The 16,646-nt window shown below is 42.7% G+C and overlaps 1 protein-coding gene across 1 annotated transcript; it reads left to right on the top strand.

Moving 5' to 3' along the window:
- Positions 1-5,718: 5,718 nt before the first annotated feature.
- Positions 5,719-11,111, top strand: TYRP1 (tyrosinase related protein 1). Its single transcript, XM_072152645.1, has 8 exons — positions 5,719-5,875; positions 6,656-7,069; positions 7,612-7,934; positions 8,530-8,734; positions 8,827-8,994; positions 9,076-9,255; positions 9,765-9,911; positions 10,378-11,111. Exons 2-8 carry the CDS (start codon positions 6,679-6,681, stop codon positions 10,566-10,568), a joined length of 1,605 nt encoding a protein of 534 aa, XP_072008746.1. The 5' UTR covers positions 5,719-5,875; positions 6,656-6,678; the 3' UTR covers positions 10,569-11,111.
- Positions 11,112-16,646: the final 5,535 nt, after the last annotated feature.

Consider the following 16,646-nt stretch of genomic DNA (forward strand, 5'->3'; position numbering starts at 1 on the left):
ATGCCTCCTCCTCCTCCCACCCCTCCTCCACCTCCTCCTCCGAACGACCATCCGTGGGCATGGCGCCATCAGTCGGTAGCTCTAGGCACAGCAGCAGTGCCGTCGCTAAGCGACAGCATGCGGTGCTCAAACTGCTGAGCCTAGGCGATAAAAGGCACACCGCCCAAGAACTATTACAGGGCATCACGGCGCAGACTGATCTGTGGCTGGCACCGCTGAACCTGAAGCCAGGCATGGTTGTGTGTGACAACGGCCGTAACCTGGTGGCGGCTCTGCAACTCGGCAGACTGACACATGTGCCATGCCTGGCCCATGTGTTAAATCTGATAGTTCAGCGTTTCCTCAAGACATACCCCAATCTGTCTGATTTGCTCACGAAGGTGCGCCGCATCTGTGCGCATTTCAGGAAGTCCAGCACAGATGCTGCCACTCTCAGGGCAGCGCAGCGCCGCCTCCAACTGCCCGCTCACCGACTGTTGTGCGACGTGCCCATGAGGTGGAATTCAACACTGACCATGTTATCCAGAGTTTACCAGCAGCGCCGAGCGATTGTAGACTGCCAGATGTCAACTTCCACCAGAACTGGTAGTCAGGTCAGTCAGCTTCCTCAAGTCTACAATGAGGAGTGGACGTGGATGTCTGATATCTGTCAGGTGCTGAGTAACTTTGAGGAGTCAACACAGATGGTCAGTGGCGATGCCGCCATCATCAGCCTCACCATCCCGCTGCTTGGCCTGTTGAAAAACTCTCTGGTCAGCATGAAGTCGGAAGCTTTGCGCTCCTCACAAGAGACGGGGGAAGAAGATTCCCTTGTTGATAGCCAAAGCACCCTTAGGTCTGTTTCTCAGCGCATATCGGAGGAGGTGGAGGTGGAGGAGGAAGAGGAGGAGAATGTTGGCGAGACACAAGAGGGGACCATTGTTGAGTCCTTCACTGTTGAGCGTGTATGGGCAGAAGAAGAGGAATTGGAGGAGTTGGAGGAGGAGGAAATGGACAGTCAGGCCAGTGAGGGGAGCGAATTCTTACGCGTTGGTACTCTGGCGCATATGGCAGATTTCATGCTAGGCTGCCTATCCCGTGACCCTCGCGTTCAAAGAATTTATTCCAGCACCGATTACTGGGTGTTCACTCTCCTGGACCCACGGTACAAGCAAAATCTTTCCACTCTCATCCCTGGAGAGGAAAGGAGTGTGAGAATGCATGAATACCAGCAGGCCCTGGTGCACAAGCTGAAACAGTATTTCCCTTCTGACAGCGCTAGCGGCAGAGTGCGTAGTGCTGCGGGACAAGTAGCGAGGGAGAGTAGGCGAGCAGGCAGCTTGTCCAGCACTGGCAAGGGTACGCTTTACAAGGCTTTTGCCAGCTTTATGTCACCCCAGCAAGACACTGTCACCTGTCCCCAGTCTCGGCAGAGTAGGGCTGATCTTTACAGAAAGATGGTGAGGGAGTACGTAGCTGACCATACCATCGTCCTAAATGATCACACAGCTCCCTACAACTACTGGGTTTCAAAGCTGGACATGTGGCACGAACTGGCGCTGTACGCCTTGGAGGTTCTTGCCTGCCCTGCCGCTAGCGTCTTGTCCGAGCGGGTTTTCAGTGCAGCTGGTGGCATCATCACCGATAAGCGTACACGCCTGTCGACTGACAGCGCTGACAGGCTGACGCTTATCAAGATGAATAAAGCATGGATTTCTCCTAATTTCCAATCTCCAGCAGGTGAAGGAAGCTCAACCTGAATAATTTATCCACTCCTCCTCCTCCTCCTCATTTTCCTCCTTCTCCTGCTCTTTGTACAGTAAAGCAGAGGAAACTGGCTATTTTTTGACAGGGCCCACTGGCTCTACCTATAGTACTTTATGCATTTAATTTTTCTGGAGGGCCACCGACCCGGTCCTCTGTTTTAAACAATTTTTTGGACTGCCACATACAGGCACTCAATCTATTCCATTTTTCTGGAGGGCCACCTACCTGCTCCTCTGGTTTGAAAACTTTTTTGGACTGCCACATACAGGCACTCAATCTATTCCATTTTTCTGGAGGGCCACCTACCTGCTCCTCTGGTTTGAAAACTTTTTTGGACTGCCACATACAGGCACTATCCAAATTGAATTGTCTCCATAGCAGCCTCCACACGTTGTCTCCATTGCTACCTCCAAAAGTCGTTTATATAGCTGCCTCCATACATCGTCCCTTTATCAAACGAGGTGTGTCAGGCCGAAATTTGGGTTGTTTTCATGGATTCCACATCAAAGTTGTTAACCTTGTCGCCACCCTGCTGTGTTATCCACAAAATACACTGGCAAACTTTTACCATTTACGGATATTATTTCAGCGCTTCTTGCGCATCTGTTTACATTCCCCTCACCCGCCATATCCTAAACTTATAAGAACGCTACTACACTTGATCTTATACAAAAGGTTCTTAGAAGTGCTGTTTGGGGAGTAGCCTAGAGACAGGGGCTTGGATTGGCGAAAGCTCGCCTGGCAGCGGAGCGCCAGCTCCATGCGCATCATGCGCTTCTTGCGCATCTGTTTACATTCCCCTCACCGCCATATCCCAAACTTATAAGAACGCTACTACACTTGATCTTATACAAAAGGTTCTTAGAAGTGCTGTTTGGGGAGTAGCCTAGAGACAGGGGCTTGGATTGGCGAAAGCTCGCCAGGCAGCGGAGCGCCAGCTCCATGCGCATCATGCGCTTCTTGCGCATCTGTTTACATTCCCTTCACCCGCCATATCCCAAACTTATAAGAACGCTACTACACTTAACTTGGTGCAGGCTGGGACCGAGTCTGACCCTGGGGCTGGTCATATACTGCCGACGCAGAGGATTGCGGGGCCTACCTCGGTCCAGGTCTAAAAAAGGCCTACTATACCTCTTCCTCCTCCCACCCCTCCTCCACCTCCTCCTCCTCCTCCGAATTACCATCCGTGGGCATGGCGCCATCAGTCGGTAGCTCTAGGCACAGCAGCAGTGCCGTCGCTAAGCGACAGCAGGCGGTGCTCAAACTGCTGAGCCTAGGCGATAAAAGGCACACCGCCCAAGAGCTATTACAGGGCATTCCACATCAAACTTGTTAACTTTGTCGCCACCCTGCTGTGTAATCCACAAAATATACTGGCAAACTTTTATCATTTACCGATATTATTTCAGCGCTTCTTGCGCATCTGTTTACATTCCCCTCACCCGCCATATCCCAAACTTATAAGAACGCTACTACACTTGATCTTATACAAAAGGTTCTTAGAAGTGCTGTTTGGGGAGTAGCCTAGAGACAGGGGCTTGGATTGGCGAAAGCTTGCCTGGCAGCGGAGCGCCAGCTCCATGCCAAGGTCCAACTAACATAGTTTTAACTGCAGCACCTTTAATCTACTACTAGTTCACTGCCTCCATACATGGTCCCCTTATCAAACGAGCTGTGTCAGGCAGAATTTTGGGTTGTTTTCATGGCTTCCATGTTAACTTTGTCGCCACCCTGCTGTGTAATCCACAAAATATACTGGCAAACTTTTATCATGTACCGATATTATTTGAGCGCTTCTTGCTCACCTCCTTTGGTTCCTCTCTGCCACCCATTGGTTTGAAGCCTGAGTCCATTTAGGGTATGTTGCCATGACACTCTCTAGCCTGCCGCTGCTGCCGCTGCCGCTGCCTCTGCATGCCATCCCCTATAGTGTCAGGGTCAATTATTGGATGTTTTAGATGCTATCTAGCCTCATTCGGTCACTCTGTCATGGCCATGCTGTTGCCCATAATTTTGGCATAATGGTGCGATTAAGCAGCCTCAGAGGCATCCATGAATGCTGCCCCTGCTGTTTCCTGTCCATTTCCGTGGTGTTTCCATCCTTTTCTGAGGTTCCCAGGTGTTTGGCCAAGCTTCCCTGTGCAGAGCCTTGGTCCCCTTGAAAAATGCTCGAGTCTCCCATTGACTTCAATGGGGCTCGTTACTCGAAACGAGCACTCGAGCATCGGGAAAAGTTCGTCTCGAATAACGAGTACCCGAGCATTTTAGTGCTCGCTCATCTCTAGTTCAAATCACCCCCCTTTCCCTAGAACTGACATAAAACGAAATAAACAGTAAAAGTCATGGTGCGTTCACACGTTGCATTTTGTCCTGCGTTTTCATTGTGTTTGAAATGCATTGCAACAGCTGAGGAGAGGTGATTTGCCTAATTACATTACTGCTTAGATTTGTTTACACAATGTTAACACATGTGTTAACAAAATGTGTGTGTTAACATGTCATTAACGCATGCATTAACATTGCGTTTACAATGCGCTTTGTAAATGGAAACGTTAACAGTAATGTAATTAGGCAAATCACCTCATCTCAACTGTTGTAATGCGTTTCAAACGCAATGAAGACGCAAGACAAAACGCAACGTGTGAACGCGCCCTCACAGACACAATAGTTATTGCCACATCCCAAAATGCCCGATCTATCAAAATATAAAAACGGTTATTGCCAGCAATCACCCCCATAACGGAAAATGACGCCCAAATGTCCAAAATGCGACTTTGCGTCCTCAAAATTATAGCAATGAAAACATCGGCTTTTTTCTTTCTTTTTTGTACACATTCGTTTAATTTTTGAAAATGTATTAAAAAACAATAAAACCTGTATAAATTTGGTATCACAGCGATCGTACCGAACCCAAGAATAAAGTACACGTGTTATTTGGAGCTCACAGTGAAAGCCATAAAACTGAGCCCACAAGAACGTGACATGAAAGTGATTTTTTTTCCAATTTTTCCACATTTGGAATTTTTTTTCAGCTTCCCAATACATGGCATGGAATAATAAATAATGTGACGGAGAAGTAAAATTTGTTATGCATAAAATAAGCCCTCACACAGCTCTGTACACGGAAAAATGAAAAAGTTATGGATCTTTGAAGGTGGAGGCTGCGGTCACACGTACCGCTAAGCGTCTGTCATAACGCAACGCTAGCGCACAGGGGGAGGTCCTCTGCCCGAAAGCACATGCGATTGTTTCTCTGGAAACGCATGTGCGTACGGGTAGAGGACCTCCTCCTGTGCGCTAGCGTTGCGTTATGAACGAACGCTTAGCGGTACGCGTGACTGCAGCCGGAGAGCGATAAATGTGCGCAAAAACCCTGCGTCCTTAAGGGGTTAAAGTGGGTTAAATGAATGTTAAATATCGTTCAACTATAAAAGAAAAATAACTGCATTTCATAACCGTGGTAAAAATAGAGCCGAAAATATTTTTTTCTAGTGGCTTTGTGACCAAACAATCACTGCATTTCATCTAGATTGTGTGAACAATGCTAACAGAAATATAGATAAATATAATTTTTATTGTTTGTATGATTAATATTTTTTTGCTTAATGTTTGTTGGTACTTTTTCATTAAACACAGGGGGCGTTTATTTGGTAATGAAATCCTGATTGCAATAAATATCAGAGTGTGGAAAGCTCAGAGCCTGTCTCAGCAGCTGAGTGAGTATCAGTGTTTTGATGCAGCAAGCTTTATAAAAAAGCTTCACCCTATAATGACCGTGTGATACAGCTCTAACATGACAATTACTCTCTTCTTAAGATGTCTTTCAAGGGTGGGAAATGATTGCATGAAGAAAAGTTTAAGGGCAAAGATGTGAATCAAAGCATCTTTAAGTTTTAGGAATGCCTGGTCAGTTTGCCTCTGACCCATGATAGGACCTTGTGGTCACAAGGCAATCAGCATGTAAGTGGTCATGTGCTGGGTGAGCTACACTAGTATAAAAGGATTAGAGTGGGCAGGGAAACTCTCTTGACTGCATCAAAGGGATTATTAAGTAATGAAGCATAAAACAAACTAAAGGCTTTAGGAAATCTGCTAGCTGGAAACAAGGTGGTGCAGAATATTACAGGTACTGTTACTGGCTGTATGCTCATGAATGCTTTGTCTGTTGTGCGTCTTCTGTTGTGCTTTGGCTTCACTGTATAGATTAAGCTTTTTATGGATTTGCAGAAACTGTGCAGTAACTGAGAAATTTCCTGATGTTTCTACTGTTTGGGTAGAAACAATTTTTCTAGTATTTACATGTTTCTCTGTGACTGTCAAACCACACAAATGGCAAAAAATGACTAATGTAAAGCATCCTGAGAAGGATATGAGCAGAACAATGAAGGAAATAGATACTTGGTGTAAATAGATCTGCTGCTGGAGAAGAAAGAATTTATAAGTGTTTTGTACCAAAGGTGTCAAAATTATTAGCGGGATTATTAAGCATCCAAGAAAGTTCTGAGTGTAAAATATTAGTTTTAATGATGAAAGGACAATGACTGCACCCATAAGTCGAGGTAAGTGACCTAAAGCTTTTACTGTTTACCTTTAATCGAGTGTGTGTCGCATGATCTTTCATCAGTGTATGCCATGTTATTCCCATAGCACATTAGTGGTTACAGCATATTTGACTCCTAATTTGGCAGGGGGTCTTCAGCATCTTTGACCTATGTCAGAGCAAGTTGAATATTACAGTCATCATGCCTTCTGCTAATCTTCCTATTATGTGGGTTTTACTCGGTGTATGACAACAGAACCTCCCAGCTTTGATGCGAGACTCCTCCTCATGAGGCTGCATTTCACAGTATTTTATTATAGGCTTTAAATGTTATGACTGCTCACTCTTTGTTTTTTGTTCTTTCAGCAGTGACTGTCTAGAACACAACCATGCTGTGCTATAGATCATTGAGCTCCTGCGTGGTAGCTTTGGTGTTTGCACTCTTTCATGACCTGACGTCTGCCCAATTTCCTCGTCAGTGTGCCACTCCAGAAGCATTAGTGAGTGGCGAGTGCTGCCCAGGTGTATTTCCTCAACTGTCTCCAGATGCAAGCGACCGGTGTGGCTTTACTGTAGGTCGTGGGCTGTGTGGACCTGTCACTGTGGACACCAGGCCTCATGGACCCCAATATAGCCTTGATGGAACAGATGATCGTGAACAATGGCCCATTCGGTTTTTCAACCGGACGTGTATATGTAATGGTCGGTTCTATGGTTATAACTGTGGCAGCTGCAGACCTGGATGGAGTGGGGATAATTGTGACCAACCACTTGTAGTAGGTAAGTAGTAATACATTTTCCCTATATGTAACTTTTTATTTTATTTTTTTGCATTATGCTTCAGACTTTATTATTTAGCAAATATACACTGCAGCCCTTCATTAATAAAACATTATATATAAAGGTAATTACAGAAACCTTTTGTACATGAAACACTGACAACTATACTTGTTTCCCCTAAATCCCTTCCTCATCCAATCCCATCCCTACCTTGGTTGAACTTGATGGACAAGTGTCTTTTTTCAACCATATAAACTATGAAACTATGAATGTATAACAAAACAAAGTGTATATATTGTAATGCTGTAGTTTTAATCTTGGGCAATCGAGTCATATAAACTGTAATGTCTTGGGAGAGATTTTACTATATACACACGCCCATACTCATAACTTGTAGGAATGCTTATGCTATAATTTGCTATACTTGAAATGGGTTAAATGTGTTTAAAAGCGTGTAATAACCAAACCCTTGTTGTTACAGTTAATGCTGAGTAATAAAATAAAAGTTGTAATATCCTGCAATTTGATATGCTATGTTGTAGTGAGAAGAAATATATTGGATTTGCGCGCTGAAGAGAGACAACGCTTCATAAATGCACTTGATCTTGCAAAAAACACTGTGCATCCAGACTACGTCATTGCAACTCGCCATTTCAATGAGCTTATTGATCGAGAAAGAAACACTACTAACTTTGAGAATATTTCAGTTTACGATTTCTTTGTTTGGACCCATTACTACAGCGTCAGCAAGACTTTTCTTGGCCAAGGTCAGGGGAGTGTTGGTGGCATAGATTTCTCTCATGAGGGTCCTGCTTTCCTTACCTGGCACAGATTCCATTTGTTGCAACTGGAAAGAGACATACAGGTACTAATTTTTTTTTCTCCTTTTGCATAATTCCTTACAGGGCGCATTAATTTGTTTTTATCTGGTATTCGGATGGACCCTAGGCATATGACTCTTAATGAGAAGGTCTATTTTAATGTATATTACAAAAATGAGAATAACAAAACTGGGGACAAGGGAATTCCTGAAGAAGTAATCCTTGTATTTTGGTTTTATTTTGTTTGGCAAGGCAAGTTTGACTGTTAGTGTGGTGTTTTGTTTTTTGTTTTTTTGTTTTTTTTTATATAGAAAAGGAAAAATGCATAGTGCTAATATTATTGCAAAGGACAAACTGCTATAAAAGTGTTACTGTACGTTCCTATAGAAGTGAATGAGGATTGCATCCACATGTGTGTAGTAGGGAATACTGCACAAACATGGATGCTTTCAACTCGGCTAGCAAATGGATTTCTCTATCCTGGTTATAGGTCAGTGAGGCCCCTTAACGTGTGTCTGCTTTTGGCTTATGCCCAAGATTGAACACTGCACAGATCAGACTAGACTGTCATTAAACTGACATTTTGTTTGCAACTCCCAAGTTTATTCGCTGGATAAATGATCTGTCTTTGTGTTTTAGAACCTTTTGCATGATCCTTCCTTTGCACTTCCTTACTGGAACTTTGCTATTGGTGGAAATGAATGTGACATTTGTAGAGATGACCTGATGGGTGCAAGAAGTAATTTTGATCAGAATCTGTTAAGTCCTAACTCTGTGTTCTCTCGTTGGCAAGTTGTCTGTGAATTTGTGGAGGATTATGAAAGCTTGGGTACAATTTGTAATAGTAAGTATTTGCTATAAGGTAAGCTTATATTTGACTAGCATTCAATGTGTGGGTCAAGGCTATTTTGACATCTTAAACTTGTCTCCTCACAGGCACAGCAGGGAGTTCCATCAGAAGAAATCCTGCTGGAAATGTTGCTCGCCCAATGGTACAGAGGCTTCCAGAACCAGAAGATGTACTTCTCTGCTTAGAGGTCAATTTGTTTGATACACCTCCATTTTTCTCAGACTCTACAGAAAGTTTTCGGAATACTATTGAAGGTAAAAGCTGTGCAAATGTTCAATAATGGAGGAGCATTAAGAAATTTGTGCAATGAATTTTTTTTTCTTCTACTATCGTAGGTTACAGTGAACCATCAGGACAATATAACCCCACCGTAAGAAGTCTCCATAATCTAGCTCATCTATTCCTAAATGGTACTGGAGGGCAAACTCACTTGTCTCCAAATGATCCAATCTTTGTGTTGCTTCACACCTTTACTGATGCAGTCTTTGATGAATGGTTGAGGAGGCATAGTACAGGTACGATACTCCTACTAATGTCCCATAATTAAATAACTGCAGTCTGAAAAAATGCTTATTGATTATACTGCTGATAATTTCAGTGGAAAGCTTTATAGTTCCCGACACAAGGAATTTATTTATTTTTAGTGTTTTGCAACATTAAGGCCTTGTGCACACTAATGTTTTTGGGCAGCTGCTAGACCTTGTTTTAAAGGCTATCACGTGTGTGTGTGTAATATATATATCTCTCTATCTGATGCACATAGCCATGATGTATTTGCCAATTGCCCTAGCCGCAAATTATAGGACAGGTCCTATTCCTGCCAGAGTTTGTAGCTTAGAAAGTACTTCTACTACTGGCATGTTGGCGAACTGGGCTATGAAACCTTGTGGGCCAGTTGTTTGGGACAGTTCTAATAACTTGAACTAGCACTAGCTTTTTCAGATTGTTCATTATGTAGTTTGTTTCAGATTTCAGGATTTGTGGATTAACTTGTTCCTCTATACTTTTTGCTTGTAATATTTAGAATTTAATCAGTATCCACTGGAAAATGCACCGATCGGTCATAACAGGCAATACAACATGGTTCCATTCTGGCCTCCAGTGACCAATAATGAAATGTATGTCTTGGCTCCAGACAACCTTGGATATTCATATGAAGTCCAGTGGCCGAGTAAGTAGCCAAACTGTTAAAATCCTGAATACATTTTATACATTATATATTCATAATATGCTAAGCCTGATGGCTATATAAAAGATGTAGTGTTTAACAAGTAGCTATAGAATTGAAGGTGGGGGTATAACTGACACCAATTGGAATGTTGGCAAACTTTTAAAATTAAGTCTTGGTTGTGTTTTGGCATTCTGAGGTCAGTGGAGAGTAGAAAACGCATTTTGTAAAGGATGTATAGTTTCAAAATATTGCATGTAATAATAAAAGGCTGTGGAAAGACAGGTCCGTGTTATCCCCACCCGATCACAGAGCTTCATTAAGTTACTAGAACAAATCAGATGTGGCCTTCGCAGAAATAACAGGTCCTCATTACATCACACTTCCTTATACTCAATGGGAATCTTGTAATGCCTGTATTGCATGGATGGGAAATAATGGTTTCATAATCTGACTGTTCCCTCTCTAGGTCGGGCATTAAGCAGTACAGAGATTATCACTGTAGCAGTTATAGCAGCTTTGGTTCTTGTGGCTATAATATTTGCGGGTACCAGTTGTGCTGTGCGACGCAGGAGCAAAAAGAGTGATGTACTTCAACCCCTCCTTGGTGAAGCCTTTCCACGTTACGCTGAAGATAAGGAGAATACACAAACCGTGTGAAAAAAATTCTACAGCTTTTAAGTGCTTAGTAACTTTGCTTGACATTAGTGCCAAGCAGTGGTTTAGAAATCTTAAGTTTTTACTGTATATGCAAAAAGTCTTATTTTCAGATAATACAGTTGATACTTCAACACTGAGCTGGATTTACTTCAATGCCAATGGTGTGCTGCTAACAAAAACTCTAAATCTCTAATGTGAAAGAACAGGTTTATGTTTATCACTACATGAATGGTCTATTTGGTTGCTGGCAGTTATAGTTCTTTCATAAAAAAGTGAAGCCCAACTACAAATTGGCCATTAATTAAAAAAATATATATTAAATTCCTAAAGTGTGTATGTATTTCCATGTCTTACAATTTTCCTGTGTACAGTGCTTGTAGTTCTAGACATTTTATCGTAGCATTGATTTGGATATCATGTAGAGGGAGGATGCATATCCAAAACCTCAATAGAAGAAAATCCAGATCTGGCTCCAAAGAACAGTGTGAACAAGGCTTTATTTCAACTTTGTGATAAAATCCAAAAAGGGACATATTGGAGATAGTGTGTGTTTTTTTTTTTTTTTTTTTTTTTTTTTGTTGTTTTTTTTTTTTTTAACACTGTTCTCTGAGTCATTTGTCCCTGCAACAGGTTGGCCCCTTGCTATAAATGTGGAGGCATTAAAGGGGAAGTGAGCTGGAAATCTTCTTGCATAAATCCAAAAACCTACATGGCACAAGTGTGTTAAGCTCATGGTCAAATACAAAAGGGCTATTTGTGTACACGCACGTACAGTTGGATTTGAGGTTGTGCCCTGCATTTTTAATCACTGTAGTCACACCCCATGAAATGACATATGAAGTTGCGGTCACACATGATGTTAAGGGTTGATAGCATTTTGGAACGCGTAACAACAGCGGTGATTTGCCTAATTACATTACTGTTACTATGCGTTTTGTAGACACAAATGTTAACATCATGTTTACATTGTGTTTTGTAAATGCAAATCACCTCTCCTCAGCTGTTATGTGTTTTAAAACGCCACCTGTAAGCGCTCCCTTGGATGTAAGCAATACATTTTCAAAAATTTAAATGCAAAAATGGTATGAATTTTCAAAAAACTGGTGATAAAATTTTAAACATTTAAAGCATGTAAAATAATTCCAATGTACATGTAAAAATGGGTTCCATGAAAAAAATTCTTCCTTTTGCACCTGTCCTGGACCAGGTACAGATTTGCGCCTAAAAAGTTGCAAAAATGAGTAAAAAAAGTAAGTTGCACGGAACATCTGGAAAATAAGGATATATAAGGCACCCTGCACAAGGTGCAGACCAAGTGTATTTGATAAACAACAGCAAAAATGAGACAATTTGACTAGCAGAAATAAAGATCCATGTCCCCCACTGACTCCTTCTCTGCACTCCCCCACTATATGTGGTGTTATTGATTGTTGGACTAATTAAGGCATAACAGCTCTTGTAAGGCCGGGGTCACATGTTCTGCTAACACACAAAGGGCGGGCCTCCGTCTGATCACATGTGTTTCCAGGGAAGTGCTTGCCATCGGTAACCAGGCCCCAATGTCTTGTATTGTTTAAATGCAAAAGATCGGGGCCTGGTTAGATCACAAGCGTATCCCCGGAAACGCATATAAGATCAGGCCGAGGCCCGCCCTCTGTACACTAGGAACACGTTATGAATACAACGCTAGCGGAACGCGTGACCTCTGCCTAAAATCTCACCAACGCATAGAGAAAGAAAAATATTTGTGTGATATACCTCTCCTCCCTCCCATTCATATCCAAAACATGGCTAAGGTGCAGACATGTAATTAGGAAAGCATCAGCCACATGACAAAATTGTGCTTGGGGCCCCCTCTTCACTAAGCGATTCTACCACCTCCAAGCTTTATATTATGTTGGCTGTACTTTGTACAATTACAAAATAACTTTACTTTGTCCACTTTGCCTTTTCTGAGAAATTCTAAGTACTCTAATTAAATAGTTGGTGCAGCAATATTGTGTCCTTCCTCAGAGTTCTGATTAAAAAAAATAAATAAATCTGATTCGAGAGAAGGTAAAGGCAGTAGTGAGGAGCTTGGTCTGATCGCAACTGCGTTTCCATTGAAATGCTTGCTTTGTGCAACAAACACCATGGAGGACATTTACTATGGTGTTCCCACCAGTTTTGTGGCGCTTTCACCGCATCTTCTGCTCTCCTACCTATTTATTAGCTGTCGGGGACAGAAAAAATGACTTTTTCCGCCTGCTCCGACTCTTCTCTGAAAAGGGGCGTGGCTTTGGCGGAGTGGAAGAAACTCAGACACAATTAATATGTGTCACAGCCATTTTTGGACACTGTAAACTGGTGTAAAGTAGACCAAAAGAAATTTGGTCTAGCAGGGACACAAAATAGTGCTATTGCACTGTTGCCTGTTCTCTGACTGTTGGACACATTTCTGGTTCTCGGGACAGATTTTGGTCCCAGGGAAAGAAAATGGTCTCGGCGCCAGAAATTTATCTGCACAGTTACACAATATTAAATGTGTATCTTCTTTCCCAGAGCAGGTCGGTAACAACGCCAATGCAGACACCGACACTTTATGTAAATGTCCCCCCATGTGTTTTGCATTTGATTACATGTGAAAGACATGCTGCGTGTGGGAGGAGTTTCTCCTGGTCACATATACATTTAGATCTAAATGTTTGATCAGGAATGAGTGCCACATGGTTTTCTGACAAACAATACAAAACATATGGTGCTTTTTGCTGATCGCAAATGTGTTTCCACCTAAACACTTGCAATCATATACCAAGCCCCCATCCTACAGCCTTTGAATTTCATTTCAAAATGAAATATAAATGCTGTGTGTGAACACAGCCCGAGGATGAAGGGGAACTGGATATGGCAGGTGTGTTCGTCTATTCATACACACAATATACAGTGGGTATAACAGGAGACTAAATAACTCAGACCTGTAACAATGGCAATACAGCAGTTTCCCACTGATGAGAACATATTTTAGTATCTCATTGAATTTTGTAATCTGTACGGACTTTGGGATCCAATAGATTAAATGGGACACTGGTTGTGTTAATAAGCTTACTGTGAGGACCCGTTTACCCACAATGTTTGAGTTGGAGGATGCGTCGTGTGGGACCTGTTTTTAGGCGTTCAATCTGTGATAAATCCCCCCATGTGTACAAAATAACTTGTGGTAGAATTAGTGCATATAAACCAATTATAATCTCTATGGACAGGATGCTGTTAGCCTCCAGCCACTGTCACATAGTATGCTGTAGTCCAGTGATGGCGAACCTTTTGTAGACAGAGTGTCCAAACTACAACCAAAATCCACTTGAAGTAGTGTGAAGTGCCAACATGGCATTTTAAGCAGTAACTTATTGCTACCTGTCCTTCCACCTCTTTCAATCGTATCTGCCCCCTGAGGCAACCAATACAGTTGAAAGGAGGAGGACAAATTCAGTTGTAGCTTCTTTCCAGGGTCTCTCTGTAGAGGAAGAATGGTGGGCCCAGAATGAGAACCTCTAAAGATATTGCAGTTCTGTCAACATCTTTTCACTTTTCCCCCATGTTCCAAACAATCAATGAAGTCACTTTATTTGGTGAACTCTGTCCTAGAGTGATGGTCTGAATACCCACAGAAAGGGCTCAGAGTGCCACCTCTGGCACCCGTGCCATAGGTTCGCCACCACTGCTGTAGTCTGTAGTACCTGGGAAAGTAAAGTTTGTAATGTTATGTCTGGAGCATTGATGCACGAAACAATTTCCCAACGGGATAATTTATTCTATTATATTCTATTCTAAAAAAAATGTTTTAACCAGTTGGCCAGAGGTCCAGCATGTCAGTTCAGTTCAGCAATTTAAGTTCAGTACAGAAAATCCTGCATGTTCAGTTGTAGGCAACAGGCTTTACAATTCTCTATTCAATTGGTAGGTGATGAATGCATCAGGGCCTATTCAAAGTGACGTTCATGTCCTATCTTTTCCCGTATTACGGCGCTGTGCACCATACATCCCTATGGAGAGGGGCGCTCACCCCCTCCTCCTCTCCCCGTGTGCTGCCATGTGCCCGCCGTGCTACGGTACGGTGGGCAATGGCAGTGTGATGTAGCCTCTCTTTTTTTTTAATTTGGGAGCCATTCCAGGTTTTTACTTATAAATACTTATATGAATACAGCACTGTCATTTAACCCCTTAAATTATGAATGCCTTTTATTTGCTTTTTTGATGCTTGTTCAGCTTCTATTCTGTGTCACACAGAAAAAATGACACACCCTAATTATTTTATAGATATTCTATACAGCTAGACCTCTTAGCCCAAAACAGTATATACATGCAGAACACTCCTATAGACAGTTTATGCAGACATTACACCACCTTAGACAATATACACCATCAGGATAACCATATAGACATTATAAAAAGACAGGAAACCACCTCAGACAGTATATACAGACAGGGCAACCCATAAACAGTATATACAGGCAGGAAATCACAATAGACAGTATACGGACGGGCAGATAAGCAGGCAGAAAGGCAGATCAGAGGGTGCGAATGAGTGGATGAGCAAACAGATGGAGGAGCAGGCCGGCAGATGAGCAGGCAGGTGGATGACAGGCAGAGAAGGAGGGGCAAACAGGGAGTTAGAGGGACAGATACTGTAGGCAGGTGGGCGAATGAGTGGGCTACGCCCACACAACTGCGCTTTCTACTGCATCCGACAGGAGGTGGGCTAGGGTTGATGTTTGTGGGAGGAGCGTTAACCACATAGTATCAGAGAATGCAAGGCCGATGACAACATGTACCGGTAGGCTGCACTTTTTGATGCAGTACAAGGTGAACGGTTATTCACCTGTTTGCTGCCCCTATAAGGGCTCTGATATCTGCTGCCTGGGGCAAGATTCTCATTTTGCCTCATGGCAGATGCAGCACAATATGAGAGATATGAAATGGGGCCATAATGAGATGGTGTCCACAATAAGAGGGGGAGCTGGTGGTGGCACTAATTGCTTTTAATAAAATTTTCTACATAATGATGGACCCTAAGGCCTCATGCATTGAACTTTTTTAGGTACAAAAACGGCCACAGCAAATTTTATTAGCTTCTAAAACATGGACCCATTGACTTTTATGGGAAATTCGGCTATCTATACGATTTCTTACCGCACTGTGAACTGGCTGTGAGACCTCATTGAAAAATATAGACCATGTCCTACTTATTTATTTATTTCAGTGGGGCTTATTTATTAAGGGTCCACAGAACGCACTTTAATCGGATTTTGGAAATTTTCGGGATTTGCACCGCTGTGACAGCTATTTAGAAGGGGATTGTGTCCCATGCGATCGGATTTTGCCGCCGGCTTTCATGCGACAGAAATTGCAGGGTGGCCATCCGACGATCCAACGGATTCGGACTGAGTGCAGGATTTAATTTTAAAATTGTGTCACACTTACATACACCGGGAAGAAGAAGGTGAACTCTGGCGGATCTGAGTGACACATGCAGGAAATCAGGCGCACAATCTAAGTGAATCGTGGCACAATGCATTACAGTCGGACATTACGGGTCAGGGAATGCGCCAGGGACTGGTAAGTAAATGTGCCCCAGTCTCTATGGGAATGCAACAAAAGGGGTTGCATACAGTGTTTTCCAAAGCATGTGCCCCTTTTTTGCGGTAGCTTGCCCAGGTCACATGGGTGCCAGCCCACCTTATTTTTTTTGTGGATATGGCTATCTTGCGGAGGCATATAGGTTACATACAGTCCATTTTCACAGCAGAAGAAAGCCCACAGAAACTGGACTGCAAAATGCATACGGTCATGTGCATGAGGCTTTAGGCTGAGTTCTCATGAGTTGATTGAATTGCATTTTGAAGTGCATTTCAAGCTTCTCTGGAGTATCTCCTACCTGACCGTGTATCTGTTTAGATCTAAATGTTTGTGTCTGGTAATTTGCAACAAGTGTTTTTTTTTACTGTGGTAAACACTACTACTAATGTTGCCACTTACTGAGAACAAGCGTTTAGGTCTAAACACGTACACGTTCATGAAGTAGATACTCCAAATGCACTCGAA

The sequence above is a fragment of the Engystomops pustulosus genome, chromosome 1, assembly GCF_040894005.1.
Source record: "Engystomops pustulosus chromosome 1, aEngPut4.maternal, whole genome shotgun sequence".
Lineage (NCBI taxonomy): Eukaryota > Metazoa > Chordata > Amphibia > Anura > Leptodactylidae > Engystomops > Engystomops pustulosus.